Source organism: Lytechinus variegatus, chromosome 18, assembly GCF_018143015.1.
Source record: "Lytechinus variegatus isolate NC3 chromosome 18, Lvar_3.0, whole genome shotgun sequence".
Taxonomy (NCBI): domain Eukaryota; kingdom Metazoa; phylum Echinodermata; class Echinoidea; order Temnopleuroida; family Toxopneustidae; genus Lytechinus; species Lytechinus variegatus.
In genome coordinates this window covers 17925389-17944132 of record NC_054757.1, presented here as the reverse complement: position 1 = coordinate 17944132, position 18744 = coordinate 17925389, and the positions used below count along the sequence as shown (strand labels likewise).

Sequence of the window (18744 nt, the reverse complement as noted above, 5' to 3'; positions counted from 1 at the left end):
TCATTTCAAGACGAGAATCAACCTAATCAGCCAAATGATCGAGGCTTTTGAATGGAGTACACCAACTCATCATCCTAATGCCACGACAAGGTCAAAAGGCACTCGCAAAATGCCAAGACATTTGCCATTCATATGGGAATATGAGTCAAGTATGTCTGTTTGCGTGGAACCTTTCAACAAGCTTTGGGGATGAAGATCGCATCATCCGCTATTTAGGCTTTACGAGTGTCGTAGAGTTGGGTGAGCTGCTTCCATGGTTTCTTGCGTACTTCTCATGCTAATGAGGGCTGTGCTGGAGGGGGTTATTACTTCGCTCGTTTGAAATTCATTTAACTACCTCTAAGTGGGACTTTCTATTTTTTTCTCTTTGGAGAAAACCTTGTTTACAAAATCATTCATTTGCACCATTTGAGCCTGGAGAGAACATTAACCCCATCCCCAGTTTCCCGTTTTATGACAGAAACGAGCAGCCATGCCAATGGCATTCTGATAGCACATTACCAGATCAATTGAGTCTTCAAGTTGAACGAATGCATGTGTCGTTACAGATTACATTAGGGGAAATAATCGTTTAAGTGTTCTTTGTTTTCAATGGTTCATTCAGAAATTTGACTGCTAAATCCTAAATTTTGTACAGAGTAAGATTATCAGTCTTTACATTTTAATAACTATTTTAAGTAGTCTGATTCATACAATTATAATGAAGATGAAAGATATTTGAAATATTTTAAGATGTAGTCATGTTAATTGTTTGCACTTTTTGGTGAGATACCATTCTCTTTTTCAATTTAGTTGCATGTCTTCTAAACCCTATGACATAAAAAGATACAATTGATTGTCCAATCAAGTGTAATTGAAAGTCAGTGGCAAACCGTTTTACTCAAAGACGCGATCACTTGTAAATGTTACCCATATCTCTTTATGATACATCCCCCTGGCCACCTGACTAGCGTCCACACACTATTTCATTTGCTTCAATACCATCTCAGAACCTTTCTGCAACTTCTCTCCGATCTCTATCCATTTGAGCAGTCATCAGGGGGGGCCCTGAAAGACGTAGCACAGCGATTGATCCCGGGACTGAATTACGATCGATCATACACAATCAATGCGATTAGTCATTGACACCGACCCGCGATCAGTCGCCAATCCCTATATCGCAGGGCCCGAGATCTCTAAATTACCTTTAATCTCTCCATCATTTTCTCCACTTTCTTTTTTGTGTTGAATCAGTAAATGTCAGTGAATCTTTCCTGCCGTGTTCTTATCAAATCAGGAGTTGCTTCTTTGAATGCCTACTGTTGACTCAGCCGTTGCCATAGGAAACTCTTCCCTTTAGATCTCCCTCTTTTAATTCCACCCTATTCACCCACTCCATCCTTGCAGAATTATTTTTTCGGTTGAAGATGTTTGGGGCTCTGTGCTTCCTGTCGCTCGCTCTCGTTTTCGTTGCACTTGTTATTGAATATGGTCGAATAGAATCATTATATCGGCTGTTTCCTCTCAATTTAGTTGGTAATACTCGTGGAATTTTTCCTTTGGGTTTGGTAAATTATTTTGTTCATGATTTGCAGAAGTGATTTTTGGGGGCGTTTTTATCCCTTCATTTGCATGACCATGCAATGATAATATGTTTACTCACTTTCACGAAAAAAAAATTGCCAGTCACAATCTTTATATATTGATTTAAGTCTGGGTAAAGCTTCGGGAAAGTTTCAATATAATGAATTATATCAGAATGTACCTTTCCAATATTACAAATGTCTAATGACAGATACATTAACTTTCAGGGACTAATTCTTTTTGAAAATTTGTATTTTTTCCCCTGGCGTGCTGGCGTGCCAGTATTCATATTTAGTGCCAACTATTTGTTATTTGTTGAAAATTTTATCAAAAAGGGACCTCTTGAACACTATCTTACAAATATAGTGATTGCATAGTATTAGTAATTATCAATCCATACCATGGCTGAGAAGTGGAAAGCAAAAAGTAAATGTAATTTAACAAAAATTGAATTTTTAACACAGACAATTTAATTTTAAGTTTTAGCCATGAATATTAGATGTCAGCTTGCATCTTTCACTCAACATTGGCTTTATGATGTGGACATATACATGTATTTGGAGTTTTTTCATTGGATGAATGATGTAGTTTGAAAAATTATTTTTGCCAGGTGCATATTTTTCTTGATATATAGAAAAAATTCTCGAGCATGGAATGGACTGAACGCATCAGGAAGATAATATTTTTTGTACCTTCGATAATAATAATAAACAGTTCTTGTATAGCGCATATCACAATTATAAATAATGTCTCTATGCACTTCCAAAGGACTTGGATATTATTACCCCAGCTGTAGCTTGGCAGCTGTAATTACTAAGATTACATCGCACACACATTTCAAAGAATAAATTCCTGCCAGGTACCCATTCACCTCACCTGGGTTGAGTGCAGCACAATGTGGATAAATTTCTTGCCGAAGGAAATTACGCCATGGCTGGGATTCGAACCCACGACCCTCTGTTTTAAAGTGCGGAGACTAATCCACTGGGCCACAATGCTCCACATACTGATACTGATAAGCAATCACTAGATTTATATGAAGGCTGCTCAAAGGGCCCCTTTTTAAAATGAATCATAAGCTAGAGATGTCAGAATTCTAATTTTCACAAGGAACATAGGATGAAGAAAGAAACAGCAACTACATCACAAAAAAAATCAAGGAAATCACAAAGAAAATGATAATTTGCCCCATGAATGTAAAGAAAAACTAAGGTGCTGAAGAGCTCACATCAATTGCCATTTGGTCAAATGATGAAATATAATTTCAAATCAGTATAGTTTATAAGTGCACCCAAAATTGTTCTCATGTATTAGAAAGCTTCTAGGGCCCCCTTTGCATAGAAAATGCTATAATGGTAACTTTGCCATCCAATGGTTACTACCATGGTAACGCTGATCAACAGCCAATCAGAATCAAGGATTCCATGCAAGTTACCATTGAATGGCAAAGCTACCCGTGATGGCAACTTTTATTCAGGGCCTAGGTGTGAATATTTGATCATGCCCATTCCTGACCGACCCCCATCACTTTTTCTCTCTTCCAGATTCACCGGTCGCGACGCAGAGGCCCAAGCTGCCCAGCGGTGTGACGGAGAAAGACATGGAGCTGTTTCGCATCGTCCAGGAACAGGCCATGTTGGTAATTATGCCGCCAAAATCACCTCAAGAGGGCGTAAGTCCCCACCTTTCTTTCTATATCTGTATCTCCCAGACCCTCACTGTGGACAGCTTGAGAGCATGTGACTCCCTTCTTTTTTTCTTTGGAGGGGGGGGGGGGGGCTGAGTAATTGGATTAGGGGGTAAAAGTAAAGTGTATGGGCTTAATAATAGTCTGTATTGATACATTTGAAAACATTCCTTGTCGACAAAGGCTGATTTTACAGAAGGATAAGGGGGTAATAATACCGTGACACTGTAGGGAAGGGGAAGGAGATGTATAGGTTACTGGGGAGGCAAAGGGGGGGGAGGGGTAATATACCTTTGCACTAGCATTGTTTGGGGGGGATGGCAGTGTAGAGGTACACATATACTTTATAGAGCAGGAAGGGGAAACAGGGGAAGGAGATATGATAGGAATATACATCATTCATATCTGACAACCATGGTGCATATATATTTTTGCCCCAGTCAAATGATACATAAAGTTACTGCTCATCTTCACCTGGGTGAAGAGTGGCAGGTTCAGATAAACTTTGTCCCATTTCACTTTTGTCACGCATCTGTTTGGTCAAATACCTAGCACGAATTCCCTCTCAAGCTTGAGATGAGCTCTGGAAATCATCAGTGTGTACTACAGTATTTGGTAATGACTATTGTTATATAAACTACCAAATTCCTTGTGATGGATTGTCTCAGAGCAAACTCGTCAGCGAAAATAACCATCAAAATGCTTTCATGAAACATTTCCCTAACTGACTGAAATGGTAACGAAAAAGAAATCAAAACATCCTTTACTTTGGGTCTTATTAGCTCTTAATTTCACATTTACCATTTCATGAAAACTTGCTTTATTACATTATGGAGGGGATGTTTCTATGAATAATGAAGCCAAAGCAAATAGCAAAATCAAACCTTTTATCCTGCCTTCAATTAAACATAACAGCAAAGGCAACTGATACACCACGCATTCCTGCCCACTTTGGCTGATTTTCGAAGCAAGGTATTACAGAATCAATGCATTTTGAATAAGATGATCGTGATCCTTCATTTCTTACACTTCTTTATCCATCATCCAAGCTACTTTAGCTGTCAGGAAATCTAAATGTCACAGGAGCATTTCATGTTTACAAGAAAATGATGGTGTTGAAAGTATCAATAGAGGGGGGGGGGGGGTAGGGTAGGGGATCGTTATTAACGCGTAGGTGTCTTCAAGACAGGTGGTGCTCTCTAAAACATTAAAAGACTTTCTATTTTCAGGCAAAAGTCAAGCTTTCGTCACATGCTTACCTCAATTATATGCTAAATGCTCTCTTAAGTATCAAATTTTATTTTACTTGTTTTTAGCTCAAAAGCTAAAATTTGCAACATTGTATTACAAATTACATTATTGGATCCTATGGGACTTTCAGGGGCTCCATTTTTCTTTTTTAATAGTTTTCTAGCGCTCTTGGGGACATTTTAGGGGTGAATTAGTCTTGAGTCCCTGTGCCCACCCCCCTCCCCCTCTCTTCCCCGGGAAATTTGGTATAAAAGTTGAGAAGGGAATATTTTTAAGTGGGGGAGTCCCATTTTAGAGTCACATGCTCTCAGGATTTCCATTTCCTTTTGTGTTGGGACATTAAAGGTGTGTGAGGGACATTGGTATTCTGAATCTAGCAAGCTCAAAGTAACACCGTGTTTTGAAGTGTATATATTGATGTTTTGAAATTTGCTTTCAATTTCATTGCCATGGCAAAACGGTCTTGGTGTTCTGTTTTGACTTAGAATTCTGTGGATGAAGAATGGTAATTTAACTGACATGAAGCTATACATGTCGCCGCCAATAATATTGATCATATTCATCATATTATGATCAATTTAGATTTGATGTACATTCTAGATATGTGCAACAATTTCATCTTAGAAAATGCAATTGAATTTGGATGTTGCTGGGTTAAGATATAAATGGAATGCAAGAGCACATAACCTTTTTTTGTAATTTTTGTAATTTGCAGTCTCGAGTGTTATGCGATGATTTTTTTTTAAATTGAAACAAAAGCACATACATGCTTGGCATGAAGAGAAAAAGAAATTACTAAAAAATTTCGCGACAAGTCTTTTTTGTTGTAGGATCAGAATGATTCATGCATAAATATAATCCAGATACTTTAAATATTAAAAAAAATAATTTCAAATAACTTACAAATATCAAAGCATATTCTGCACACTGTCTCAAAATGCCTGCCTCGAGTGCCAAGATCTAGTTCTGAGATGCTACCGATAAAGGGGGAGTCATTATCACATGGTTCAACTTGGCTCAATGCCTTACCAGAAAGGCCCTCCTATTTGCAATTACCTAGATTTTGATTAAAGGGGGCAGCTGAAAGGTCACTTGAAGATGAAGAATTGACAATGAATATTGAGAGTTAAGAAAAAAAAATAAGTCTACAGCAAGGATGGGTCATCAAATTTGATCTTTATGGAGGAAGATAAATATAGCAATAATTTTTATAGAATTTTCCCATAGACAGAAGACTGTACCAGTTAAGTTAAGCCATGAGATAGAAGTGTGGTTTGATTATAAAAAGCCAAATATAACAAATTTTCACCTTCTGGTTTTCATTTTTCAGCAATTAAAAAAAAAGTAATAACATGCCATCAACTCATTTTTAGACATTCTCAAAGTATTTTCGGTATCAGTGCTCTTGAAAATCAATTAGATATTAATTTTTTGCATTTTGCTTTCCATAATCAAGACATTGTGACCATATCGTGAGGGACCATGAAATTCTCTCTTGGAAAAGTCTAGAAATGTTTCAGGAGTGGCTCCCCATAATCAGGCTACTGTTACATCATGAATCCACTCTTAAAATTAAGTCTAGAATTGTTACACACACGGCTACCCATAGTCAGATGACATATTTTAATCAAGCTATTTGATGTACATGTAATTTGCTAGATTCATCTTGTTTACCAATGATCCACTCATACCAGTGCTAGATTCATGTGATATTTTTAGCAACACACGTTTTCTACGAGCTAAAAATATGTTAGGAGCAACAAAGGAAAGGAGTTGACAAGAATTGAGGTCTTTTTAGCTGTAACACACTGTCTTTGGCTGGTGCATTGGGGAACCCTTTTCCTTCAGGGAGAAAGTACCCCATTTCAGACATTCACGTCCCAACTGTACAGTATATACATATGTTTGGGTTATCACAACAAGCATCATAACATGAAATTTGTTTTGAAATTTAAGTTTATGAGTGGAACATGATATTCATTCATGCCTTTTGACAAAGCCACTGGCTTGTTATTAAAATAATCTTGACAAAAGTCATATACTAGTATATGATTGATGTGAAAATGAAGTTTATTTTGTATTTTCTGTCAACAGAGCCTCTAAAGGTGGGGGAATATTCAAGTGTTATTATCACATGAATCTATCACGGTCCCCAAATAACCAGTTGTGTTTGATTTTGTCCTTGTATTTTGTGAAATTAGAGGATGTTGTTTGTGTTTTGATGTTTGACATTTGATGTGGTTTTCATACTAATTTCTTTATCATATTTTACATGTAGTTATGAACAGTGAATGATGTTCAAAATTTGCTTTAAAACTGCTGTAGATACTTTTTAAACTACTTTATAGGACGAATGAGCACTTATAACGAGGAATGAACGAATTATAGAATGTTTGCTGTTTTATTTTTACTAGCTATTGATATTTCAGATCAAAGGGCAGGTTTTAGCAATGTTTAAAATCTAGAATTAATAAAGTCCTACATGTGTCAGTATGGTGACCAATGATCAGCCCCCCCCCCCTGAAAATAAATGTATAAAAAATCCATAGACGGGGCTTTTAGGGGAAGTAAACCATGATGATAAACTGTTTAAGAAAAAAAAAGTATAAAAGAATTAAGATGATTTCTGCATGTTTCCATTTGTATTTATCTTTTTCTTGTTTTTTTTTTTTATAAATCATAGTTTTAGTATTTTCCCCCAAATACTAAAAAAAAATCACCCTTTTATCAAGTATTACAGTAATTTTACTATCAAATGGTATAACAATGTTTAATAGCCAATTTAAGGGTTTCATGAAAATTACCATTTGGATGGTAATATGCAATGGGGGCATGGTTTCATAAATATGCCTGCTCTTATAAAACTTCATAACTTTACAGCTTGTCGCAAGAGGCATGTGTGCTAATTTGTGAAATCAGTTACAACCTTCACTTGTCCTAAAAAGATAATATCCATTTCTTGGCCTCAAAAGGTAATATCTCCCTCTTTTGAAGCTTTCTTTGTGGTCATGGTGGATAACTGGAACTGGAATTCGTAGCGATCAATTCCAATCTGCCTCAAGCAACCTCTTAAATGTACCATACAATCCCCACCCGAGTCGAAGCAAGTATTAAGTCACTCTCCTTGGAGCATTGCATGGCATTTGTGTGTATATGGTAGGCAAGGACGATTCTGGGTGGATGCGACTAACGTCTTGACTCCAGCATGTCGTATTGTCTTACGATAACAACAGTCGGCCGACAAAAAATGACAAAATGAAATGAGGAATCTCCACTTGGTTCCAAGTCATGTGTGCGTGGAAGAAGCCTTCCATCTTTAATAGAGGAAATTTGAGTTTCGATCTCGAAAACTTTCAATTCCTCCTTGTCACCTGGTCGCATTGGTGATTTATTAATGATTTCATTTTCTTGTGTTTTTTTTTCTTTTTTTGGGGGGGATGGTGGATTCAAACATATTGTTTGGAAGAAAAGCACTGCAAAAACCTTAATTCATTATAACAGTAAAACTTCTAATTCCACGGTAGCACCTTTTCATATTGGTGATTTGAGCAGAATTATTTGGGGTGAGGGGATTTAAACAGATATGCCTACTATTTGAAAATTTTCATATATATATATATATACAGTGCGTCCCAGAAAAAACGAAACCGAGATTTAGCGATCATTTATCATTACTTAATCAGAAATAAAATAGACAAATGACCTACCAATTTAAAGCTTAGAATCTCCTCTTTCATCTGATATTACTTAGATTATTTCTCATTCACGCATGAGGGAGCAAAAACAATTTGAAAAAAGATACCAAAGACTCATTTGGCAGGGGGTATCTGGGTTTCAAAAAGAAACCCACATTTTTGAAAAGTTTAATATCTCCTCTTTAATTTGATACCTAAATTACGGAAAATGGTCAAGAAATAACAAAGTTCTGGCCATTTGAAATAAGGCTTGAATTTCAATAATTTCATAAAATGAAGAGGTTCTCCAGGCTGGCTTTCAAACTCACTCGACACTCTGTTTTGTTGACGATCAGCCATGCATTAAATCTTTTGTTCACCATGCGAAAGCTTCTGTGGGAAACCGGTGAAAACACGTTTATCTCATGAAATTATGGAAATACAAGCCTTATTTCAAATGACCAGAACTTTTTATTTCTTGACCATTTTCTGTAATTTAGGCACCAAACTAAAGAGCAGATATTAAACTTTTCAGAAATGTGGTTTTCTTTTTGAAACCCAGATACCCCCCGCCAAATGAGTTTTTTGGTATCCTTTCTTCAAATTGTTTTTGCTCACTCATGCGTGAATAAGAAATAACCTAAGTAATATCAGATGAAAGAGGAGATTCTCAGCTTTAAATTGGTAGGTCATTTGTCTATTCTATTTATGATTAAGTTATGAAAAATGATCGCTAAATCTCGGTTTCGTTTATTCTGGGACGCACTGTATATATATATATACATGTATATATGTATATGTATAAATGTAACCTTATTATGTAAAAAAATAAATAAATAAAGGGGGGGGGGGCAAATATATGAATTTTCTTAGTATTTAAGATTTTGAATAAATGATAGGAACTTGTCAAAGATTGACCTTATGAAGAAATATATTGTAGAAAACTTTAATTTCTTATCTAATAGTTAGAAAAGGACATGATAAAGATGCTTATTTTTTTTACCAACGATGCCTCTGCGTTATGTTTGCTTCCTCCCCCTCTCTTACCCCTCAATTTTCGCTCTATGTCACTCTCACCCTTTATTTCCCCTCTCTTTTATTCTTCCCATAAATCTTTGATAATGTCTTATCATATTTTCTTCTTGGCCTCACATTCCTTATTTTTACCCAAATGTCCACTTTATTTATTTAGTGAATATTCTTCCTGTCTGGTCATTTTTTATGCATGTAAATATGTCACAGTTGCCAAGTCATTTTCCTTAAAGTATGTCTCCCTTATCTCTGTCCTTGTTCCATTCTTTTGAAGTGACTCATAATGTTGCACTGTTATGAACACTTAAATTTGTAGCCATCCTCTTCATTTTCTGTCCATGGTCATCCCTAAATTCTTTAAGGCAGAACCCAAGGATTCCACAGGGAATTCATAATGCAATGAATGACCCCCCAGCAAAAATCCTGGGGTGGGGGAGAGTTTTGATTCACCCCCTCCCCCCCCCTTGGCTACAGGAAAGCCCCCCCCCAAAAAAAAAAAAACAGGAACCTGAGGATGAAACTCTTGCCCTTGATTAGTTAAACAATTTTTCATATATTTTGTGGCACATGCGATGAAGTTCTACTTTACAACAATTGAAAATCAAAGTTCCTTGAGAGATTGCCTCAAGTGAAAATGGTATTGATTCACTATTTGCTTTTTAAAACCTTTTTGCTTTAGTTCAGTTTTAAATAATCTTTCCATTCATGTCTGACCATGTGATTCCTTTTCTCTGACTTTGCTCTGTTTCACGCCCCCCCCCCCCGCGCCACAAACAACAGCAAAAAAGCGTGGCTTGGTGTGAGTTACACCCATAATTTTTTCCAGCTTTTAGGCCCTAATTTTGGGGTCATTATTTCATAATTGGGCTTGGCAAATAATTTGCTCCCACACCGGCCAAATGCCTGGCATTTTTTTTACAGATAGGGCAAGTGTAATCAAGCTGAGGCCTACTTTTTATTTGCAAAGTTTTGTTAATCAAATATGACCACATGACACACATTTATGTCTCTTCTCCAAACATTGTCCAAACAGTGATGCCAAGAATTGTTTGCATATTCAGATCAAGTTTCATTGTCTCGTCATAATCGTTGAACCTGAAACAAATTGGAATTATTTATCATGTAGTTAGAATCAACAAAAGAGTAGTATACGTGTAATTCTTCATGAATTTATAGAAAGCGTTTTTCTGTCCGTCTTGACTTTAGAGGGGAAAGTAGATATTTTGATGACACTGGACTATGAAAAGCAAATGAAATGGCAGTGTTATGCCTGGCTCCGTTTCATTCACAGTTACAACTATGGTAATGTTGCTATTATGGTATTTACCATGGTAACAAGGCTCAGTAGCCAATCACAATCATGGTTTCCATGGTAGTTACCATAATTGCAGTTACTGTCATTGTAAGTCTTTGTGAAATGGACCACTGGTTGGTGTTTTCTTTGTAAAGTAATGATGCAAGACTTAACCCACGACTTAACGCATGACTTAAGGGGAGCGTAAATTATCAAATCGCCGTACTTTGGAGCTTGGACTGGCTCGGGTAACTGTCGGGAATCCCCTTGTTTGCGATAGGCGCACGTATGATTTGCGTGTTCTTGCCTGTGCAGCTTGCACTCGACTGATAAAATATGAACCAAACATGCCACCCCACCCTCAGTGGCAGTTGTGTTCGCTGCTCCAAGATCGTTGTGATGTATGGGCTTGCCGTCGGGATAAGCGAATGAAATTGATCATACATGGATTTTGAGCGGGCGCTTGAAGTCCGTTACATAGGGATCATGAAGCACACAAAAGGGTCATTAGTCGTGCGTCTAAATACAATTTTTTTTTTCTGTTAAAATTTCATGAGGGGTTTAGGAAATCGAATCCTACTGTTTAACGAAATCTGAAAGAAGGCATAGTTGTTAAAACCCTTGCTTCGTCAGATATTTGCCGAAGGGATGATATCAGAGCCTCAATATTTGAAGAGGACAAAACTATTGGTCGCTCCTGGCACTGCGTCCTGTAGAAGTGCAAACTCACCCATCCTACGCTTTTCTTCCCCAACCCTGTGGGCAAGTGGCGTGCTAGACGGAAGGATGGGTTGCCGATGGACAGGTTTGTTCAAACGGAATCCCACTTTTGTCTGGAAGATCTCCATCTGCGGGTCACTTCCTTAGAAAAATCCTCACTTGGGAGCATTTATACTATGACCCCTCTTCCTCTAAACATTGATCAATAAGACCTTGTTCATACTGACCGTGCTGTGCTACATGTGATGTTGTTTCAAACCTGGGTCCTTTTGTATACCAGTCCATGATAATCCCAGTATACCAGCCGAAGCAATTCTTGTGAAATTTGCGTAGATGCCACTTCATTTCAGACATCAACTAGGAATTCCTAATTTTCATATTTTTAGCAAGAGGGAACACTCAGTTTATGAAAGGGCTAATTTGTGACAATTTCCTAAATTTCATAAAGTCTTCATGTTTCTTCAGAAGAAAATACATAAAAGACCTTTTTCATAAAGAGTGTCAACTCTCAGAAATTTCCCAAAATGGAAACAACCATGGGATCATAGTTCAGCAGCCAATCCGGCCCAATCAAGGGTCCATAAGGGCCGTCTGCACCAGCCCAAGTTTTAAGATTAGCATGCTATTTCTGATCCGGCAAATTATCCCCATCTGAATAATGTTGAGATTATTTGTAATGGAGATGCAATTATCGCACTAGTTGGTAGGATTAATCTCGAGATTGCAGTCCCAAGTCAATTTGGGATTATTTGCAAAATAGCGCACTATTTTACGAATAATCCCGCTACTTTTCAGGTGCAGACGCACTTAGGATTATTTATTCACAGCGTCAGATCATAAATGCATCTATGCCTTGCTCGAGCAGGAATCACACTTCTTGCAATGGTGGAGACGGGGTTTCTTTAATCTCGAGATTTATCGTAAAGAGGGCCGATCGGGCCAAGATCTCGAGATTGAGCAAACTTGGGCTGGTGCAGCACCGCATAAAGCCACTTGTTTCCCTTTTGGAATTCCTCTTCAAGCTTTGCCTAGTGTAATATACTACCAATTGGTCACCAACTAACCATACAGTACTTTCATAAACAAATGGACTGGTATAGGAATTATTCTTTCAAATCAAGTTCTTATTGGAAAAAAAATATAGGCCCTTTTGAGCCACCGTGCATGTTCTGTCTTTTTTCCTTTTCGTTCAACCAAGGACTTTGACTTTATACTTTGATGATTGAACAAGGCTGATATGTCTTAAGATGTTGTATTAATCTCCTGTATTGACCTGACATTTCTTGGCCTCGTTGTTTCCATTATGAGTAATGTCATCCTGATTAAATTTTCTAAGAAAACTTACATGGCTTTTTCAAATCAGCACGGAACTATTTTTCAGTTCATACTTCAAGAAGACTATTAGTTCTTAGTTTTACTTCAGTTATGAGCTGTAATAATGTGTTGGAATAGACAGAAGCCTTGCATTTCAATTGACGTAGGTCACGTAAGAGCCCTTATACTGAATATAATATTGTAAGTGATTGCTGTGTTGGGGGGATTTCCCCTGTGCTTTTTATCCTTAGAATAATGATCAGATTTTCTTAATAGGAATTCCCATAGAATGAAATAAATTGCATCCATAATGATTTTACACTTGCTCATCTTCATATTACTCAAGTACTCAACCAATTTTGATGTTCAATATTAACATTTAAAAAATAACTGTTTATGATACATTTTCAATTCACTAACAAGATTGTTATTAGACTAAATCATTTTTCTTTTTCATGAGGTTTATATCATTGATACTCCATAACTAACCGAGGGTCTGTTCATTTTCCGTCTCATTTGTTCTGCTCCATGTTAGTGTTTGGAATTGAGATTTTTGTTGCTGTGAATTTCTTTGTTGATGAGTGATGTCACTGTTGATGATGTCGATTAATGTTAATCAATATGCAAAAGGAATGTGCTTCTTAGGATCGTTTCATAATGCATAGGTTTAGTTATAGCCGACTGAACTATGGCAAGCCAATTGCAACATTAATTTTGTAGCTATTAAACCCGTTCCCAAGAAAACATGGCCTGTCTTCCTTCCAAAATACTGAAATTTGTTTGGTTGTATCATTTGTTTTGTAACAGAATTTTGTTATTTAAACAATGGTGTCACTAATAAGTATATCGTTCTTTTATTATGGGAAATATAGCACTTAATAATTTGTCAGGAAGACTAAATTAGGGAATTTGGCTCCTCATATTTTGGTCTTTTGAATAACTTTGTTAAACAGCCACCTGGGGAATGTTTCACGAAACATCTTGTCCCCGACTGCATCTGATCCAATCAGATGCAACGATTTCAGTAGCTTTTGTCAGTGGAAATCACTATTTGTTTCATGAGATGCTTCCCTGTTCTCCTAACTTGAGATTTATTTACCCATCAATAGGATTCGAGGCAAGCTGAACAAGCTGCTGTCGCCGAGGCGACGGCAACCGCCAGCACCAGTGCGGGACCATCCACCAGCGCGGGACCAGGGACAGCGAAGGCTCCGGGACCTGGAGGACCCAGTGCCCCGCCTCCCGTGAAGTCGCCTTGCATCATCGAGTTTGGAAGGTACGAGATCCAGACGTGGTACACCTCACCCTATCCTCAGGAGTACGCCCGGCTTCCCAAGCTGTACCTCTGCGAGTTTTGTCTCAAGTACATGAAGAGCAAAAGCATCCTTGTCAGGCATTTGGTAGGTATACATTGATGTTCTTCTGTAACTTGTTACCCAGGCATATATGGGTATTAAGCATCAGCATAAGGAATAAACAGAATAGGTCATCCTGTTTCTTTTTCTTCCAGTCATTTCTTCTTAACTGATTACAGATGTACCAACTATGAGGCCGTGCTAGAGAGTCGGATATTGTGCTTCATGTTGAAAAAGTGCACACCTAGTCACCAAGAATGCATATAGCATTTCCATTTATTTGAATGCAGGGTAAAGGAGCACTGTCAATTAAAGGGGAAGTTCACCCTGACAAAAAGGTTATTGTAAAAATAGCAGAAAAAATAATAAAAAATATTGCCGAAGGTTTGAGAAAAAAATCATCAAATAATTAAAAAGTTATTAGAATTTCAATTATTTGATTTGTGACGTCATATGCGAGCAGCATTCCTTCATAGCGAATGGTAATAAATCAAGGAAATGTCATTTTCTCAGAATATTGAAAATGGTTTTCACTGTAACTTTTGTATATCAATAGACAAATCATTTCACACCCGATCATGAAAAGAAAACAAAATTATGTCATCAGGAACCATGCAAAATTTGAAATTCATAATTTATATTACATAACACATGGGGCAGCTGATCGTTTATGACGTCACAAATTCAAAATTTTGAACTCTAATAACTTTCTTACTCTTTAACAGATTTTCCTCAAACCTTCACCAATATTTTTTACTATTTTTTTCTGCTATTTTTACAACAAAGTTTTCTTCAGGGTGAACTTCCCCTTTAAATGCCTTGGTAACAGGCATACATGTAGGTGCTGTGGCCAGGGATCAAACCCCGGACATTCATACGCCTTGTTGGGCATCTTAGACACTCAGCCAGGGAACCTCAGCACCATTTCTTGGGAGCTTTCATTATTATGCACCAAAAGAACTTTGGCAATTTCATAAAATGAAACTTTCATACAAACTATAATACTTTTTTAGATAAAATATTTTCAGGAAGGTCTCCGGACTCTCTCATATAGAGAGAGGGCTGGATATACCCAATATTGATTGTTCTTGAATGGGGTCAAATACATGTAGTAGAAGTCGTGCTCTGTATAATAAACTTGGTTTATACACAAAGAAACTGCAAAGCACATTACATGCAAGTGATTAAAATGCAGATTAAGCATCGACCTGACTCTTTATTTTCCTCCATGCAGACCAAATGCGGTTGGTACCACCCACCAGCAAACGAGATCTATCGCAAGGGTGACCTCTCTGTCTTTGAGGTGGACGGGAACATCAGTAAGATCTACTGTCAGAATCTCTGTCTCCTTGCCAAGCTGTTCCTGGACCACAAAACCTTGTACTACGATGTGGAGCCGTTCCTCTTCTATGTCCTCACCCTCAATGACAAGAAAGGCTGCCATCTTGTTGGCTACTTTTCCAAGGTTAGTTTGGCATCTTTGGTTAGATTTTTATCAAACAAATTCTGGTTTATTTAATAGTTACCATAGGAACAGTTCTTCTTAGCCAATCAAAACCATAGGAGGTTGTCAGATAGAAAATCTTTGATTTAACACTCCCTAGGTGTAATTCACTAACCATTCAGATCGATTCTAAGAAGCTGTAGGCCAGTCAAATCTTAGAAAATTGATTTTATCTCATCTGAGATTTGTCTTAGATATCAATGACCATCTCCTTACACTCAATTACAAGAAAGGATGCCATCTTGTTAGCTATTTTCCAAGGTTAGCTATTTTCCAGGGATGATTTCAATAATAAATACGGTCAATTCGTGGCAGCTTCAGGCCAATCTAATTAAAAAAAAAAATCAGTTTTGTTTCACCGGAGATTGATCTGGGGTATTTACCCTCAATAACAATGACATCTTCATGGCTAATTTTCCTAGGTTAGTTTGGCATGGGGGGGTAGTTCATTTAACTATTGAGATTAGTTCATAGAAGTTCTAGACCCGTAACATAATGCTTTGATAGCGATTAATCGTTTGGTTTAATGCAACAATTGATCGCATTACTTTTGTATGATGAATCATAGCAGTTGGCCCAAATTTCCAATCATTAATTTACACGATCTAGGGATTTTTCTTTTTACATGTCGCTACAAGAAACGTAATGTTCATTAATTGTATGTTTGCAAAATTGCAAGACTTATGTATGATTTTGGAAACTATTTTACTAGCATATGATTTCTTTTCAACTCTTTTCTGTCTCTATCTTTCTCTCTAGGAAAAGCACTGTCAACAAAGATACAATGTGTCCTGTATCATGACGTTACCTATGTACCAAAGGAAAGGCTACGGAAGGTTTCTGATCGACTTCAGTAAGTCTGGGTTTCTTCTTTCCTTTCCATTCCCACCTACCAGTTGCCCATTTCATAGAGAGCTACAACCTTGATGACGTGCCAATGGACAACTACCATGTTAACAGGGCTTGACAGCCAATGCCAATCAATGTTTCCATCGTAGCTAACATAATGGCAAAGTTACCATAGTTTTCAGTTCTTATGAAATGGGTCCCAGGTGTCACGGGTCGACCAACCGTTTTGTCTTGTATATAATCAACTAAAAGGTTTATCTTCAGTAAATGCAGTGATCACTAAGTATGAGAGAAAGGTTTTGAAACTGGTAAAATGTTTGCAAATGTGCAAATAAAGGTCTAGTGGTAAGTTTTTACATTGTTTCTACATAAGAAAGCGTAGTGTCATTGTCCATCTCCACACCCTGAATCAGTTATATCAGGAGGAGAGACCAGTGGGTCACAGTGACACCATTTGCTTTGGCTTCCTATAGGTGATAGATGATCCAGTACTAATTTTCTATGCAGTATTTTAGGGTGAGGCTGTTGTTTTCAGGTAAATTTCTCTATTACAGTGCAAATGACAAAACATGAAAATGGCACCCAACTATTCAAGGCCACTAAGGTGGGCATTGAGGCCAATCTTCAAGGCATCCAATACCATCAATGTCCTTGGTGGCCAGGTAGTGCCAAATTTGAAATAAATAATGAAATTGTACCACCACTTGCTTCTTGATTTTCCCAGGTTACCTGTTGTCTAGGAGAGAAGGGCAGACGGGAACCCCTGAGAAGCCCCTCTCAGACCTTGGCAAGGTCAGCTACTCGGCTTACTGGAGGAGCGTCATCCTGGAGTATCTTCATCGGAACAGGGACTCCAAGAAACTCACCATCAAAGGTTCGTTGTCATTACTTGAGGCTGATTATGCCCTCGATACAGACCAAATCAGCTCTCAAATCTTGGAATGCTATGGGGCACCATCATTTCTGGAGTTGCCCAAAGATCTTCCTCAAACAATATTAAAGAATATGTAGTCAATCAATATTTATTTTACATATGGCAGAAAGATGGTTGTGCCAAAAAGGACATTCCAAATGAAAGAAATAGCCCCCAAAATGCAGCAAATCCCCCCAGTTGAAGATGAAATAGCCCTTGAAAATGAAAATTGTTTCCTTTTCTGTATTTTTGATAATGATAAATGATGATATTTTACCTACATATACCCAGGGTAGTCCATTATTTCTGAAACTGCTCTCCCAGTGGCGCCTGCAGGATATTACTGTTATATGTCAGCAGCCTGCATTGAATTTTGTAACATGGGGAGTCGGAGATGACCTCATTGTAGCCGTAGCCATCTACAATGCACCCCAAATCTAAGAAAACTTGTAGATAATATGTTATATGGCATCCACATTCAATTGTGACAGAAGCAGTAGAATCTGAGTTTAGAAAAGTGCAGTACTGAATTTCTAATCTACTTCCTTTAAGAGGTCATATGAATTGTGAGAAAGACACAACCATTGAAGCTTCTGTGCATTTTCAGTTTTTCTTAATGGTATCTTTAAAAAATGATCCTCTGAAAACAGTTTTTTTAATTGTTCTTTTTTAAATTTTACACACAAAAAAAGCAACCTTAACTATAATGGTCAGGCCAGCAGTTTGTGTGTAGTCCTATACAGGCATATTAGTGTGCACTCCATGTGAATGACAGCATAACTAAGTCTTGTGATCATGATACTTATAGCAAACATCAATTCTTCGGTGTGTCATAAGCACACCTTTCTCATAACTACATGTAGGAGATGGTTTCTCCCATAATTGAATGCTAATAGGAAGCACTTCACATAATCTCCAAAGGGTAGGGATTAGTAAATAAATGTGAAACGGTTCGGAATAATATTAGAATGATAATTTAAAACTATTTGAAATAGTGGATGCATGGGATGGTTGCCATTTGCATGCACTAACTCAATTTTATTTAATATCATTGATCCTATGTGCTTTGCAGCAATCAGCAGGTCTACGGGGATGTGTCCACATGATATAGCGGCTACCCTTACCAGCTTACGGATGATGAAAAGACAAGGAGACAAGTAAGATATACCTCGTTAATGCGTACTTTCTGACTCTTGTCTTGTAATCAGATTGTCCTATAGTTCCAATCCTTCTGCATTAATTTTCACTCCAGCTGACAAAATATTTTGAAATGGAGGAATGTAGTTTCACACCTGGTACAGTGCATTAACTGAACTTTGTGATATAATTATATCTAAGCTGAAAACAGATCACATTAAAGATCACCAACCCAGATGAGAACATGTGGGACAGTGCACTGTAAAAGCTTGGAAAAAGACCAGACAATTTCATGCTTGTTTTGCTAATTTGTAAGCAATGACACAATTTCTTCCAGAATTCCTTTGGCACATATTTTTTATGGATACAGAATATGTGAAGGCTCATTTTGAAATTGTTACCACAACTGGCATGTACCTTTAAATTAAATGTTTTATTTCCTACCGCTGTC

At 37.4% G+C, this 18744-nt stretch overlaps 1 protein-coding gene across 6 annotated transcripts in view; it reads left to right on the top strand.

Annotated features, from left to right (window-relative positions):
* LOC121405563 (histone acetyltransferase KAT6A-like) overlaps window positions 1-18744 on the top strand; it is a 72637-nt gene that overhangs the window by 33943 nt on the left and 19950 nt on the right. For 5 of the 6 annotated variants that reach the window (XM_041596494.1, XM_041596493.1, XM_041596492.1 and 2 more), the window contains exons 6-11: window positions 3108-3235; window positions 13645-13935; window positions 15125-15355; window positions 16154-16247; window positions 16968-17117; window positions 18229-18313. In XM_041596494.1, coding sequence (XP_041452428.1) covers window positions 3108-3235; window positions 13645-13935; window positions 15125-15355; window positions 16154-16247; window positions 16968-17117; window positions 18229-18313 — 979 coding nt within the window. The remainder of the gene's footprint in view (window positions 1-3107; window positions 3236-13644; window positions 13936-15124; window positions 15356-16153; window positions 16248-16967; window positions 17118-18228; window positions 18314-18744) is intronic. The other variant, XM_041596490.1, reaches the window with a different exon arrangement.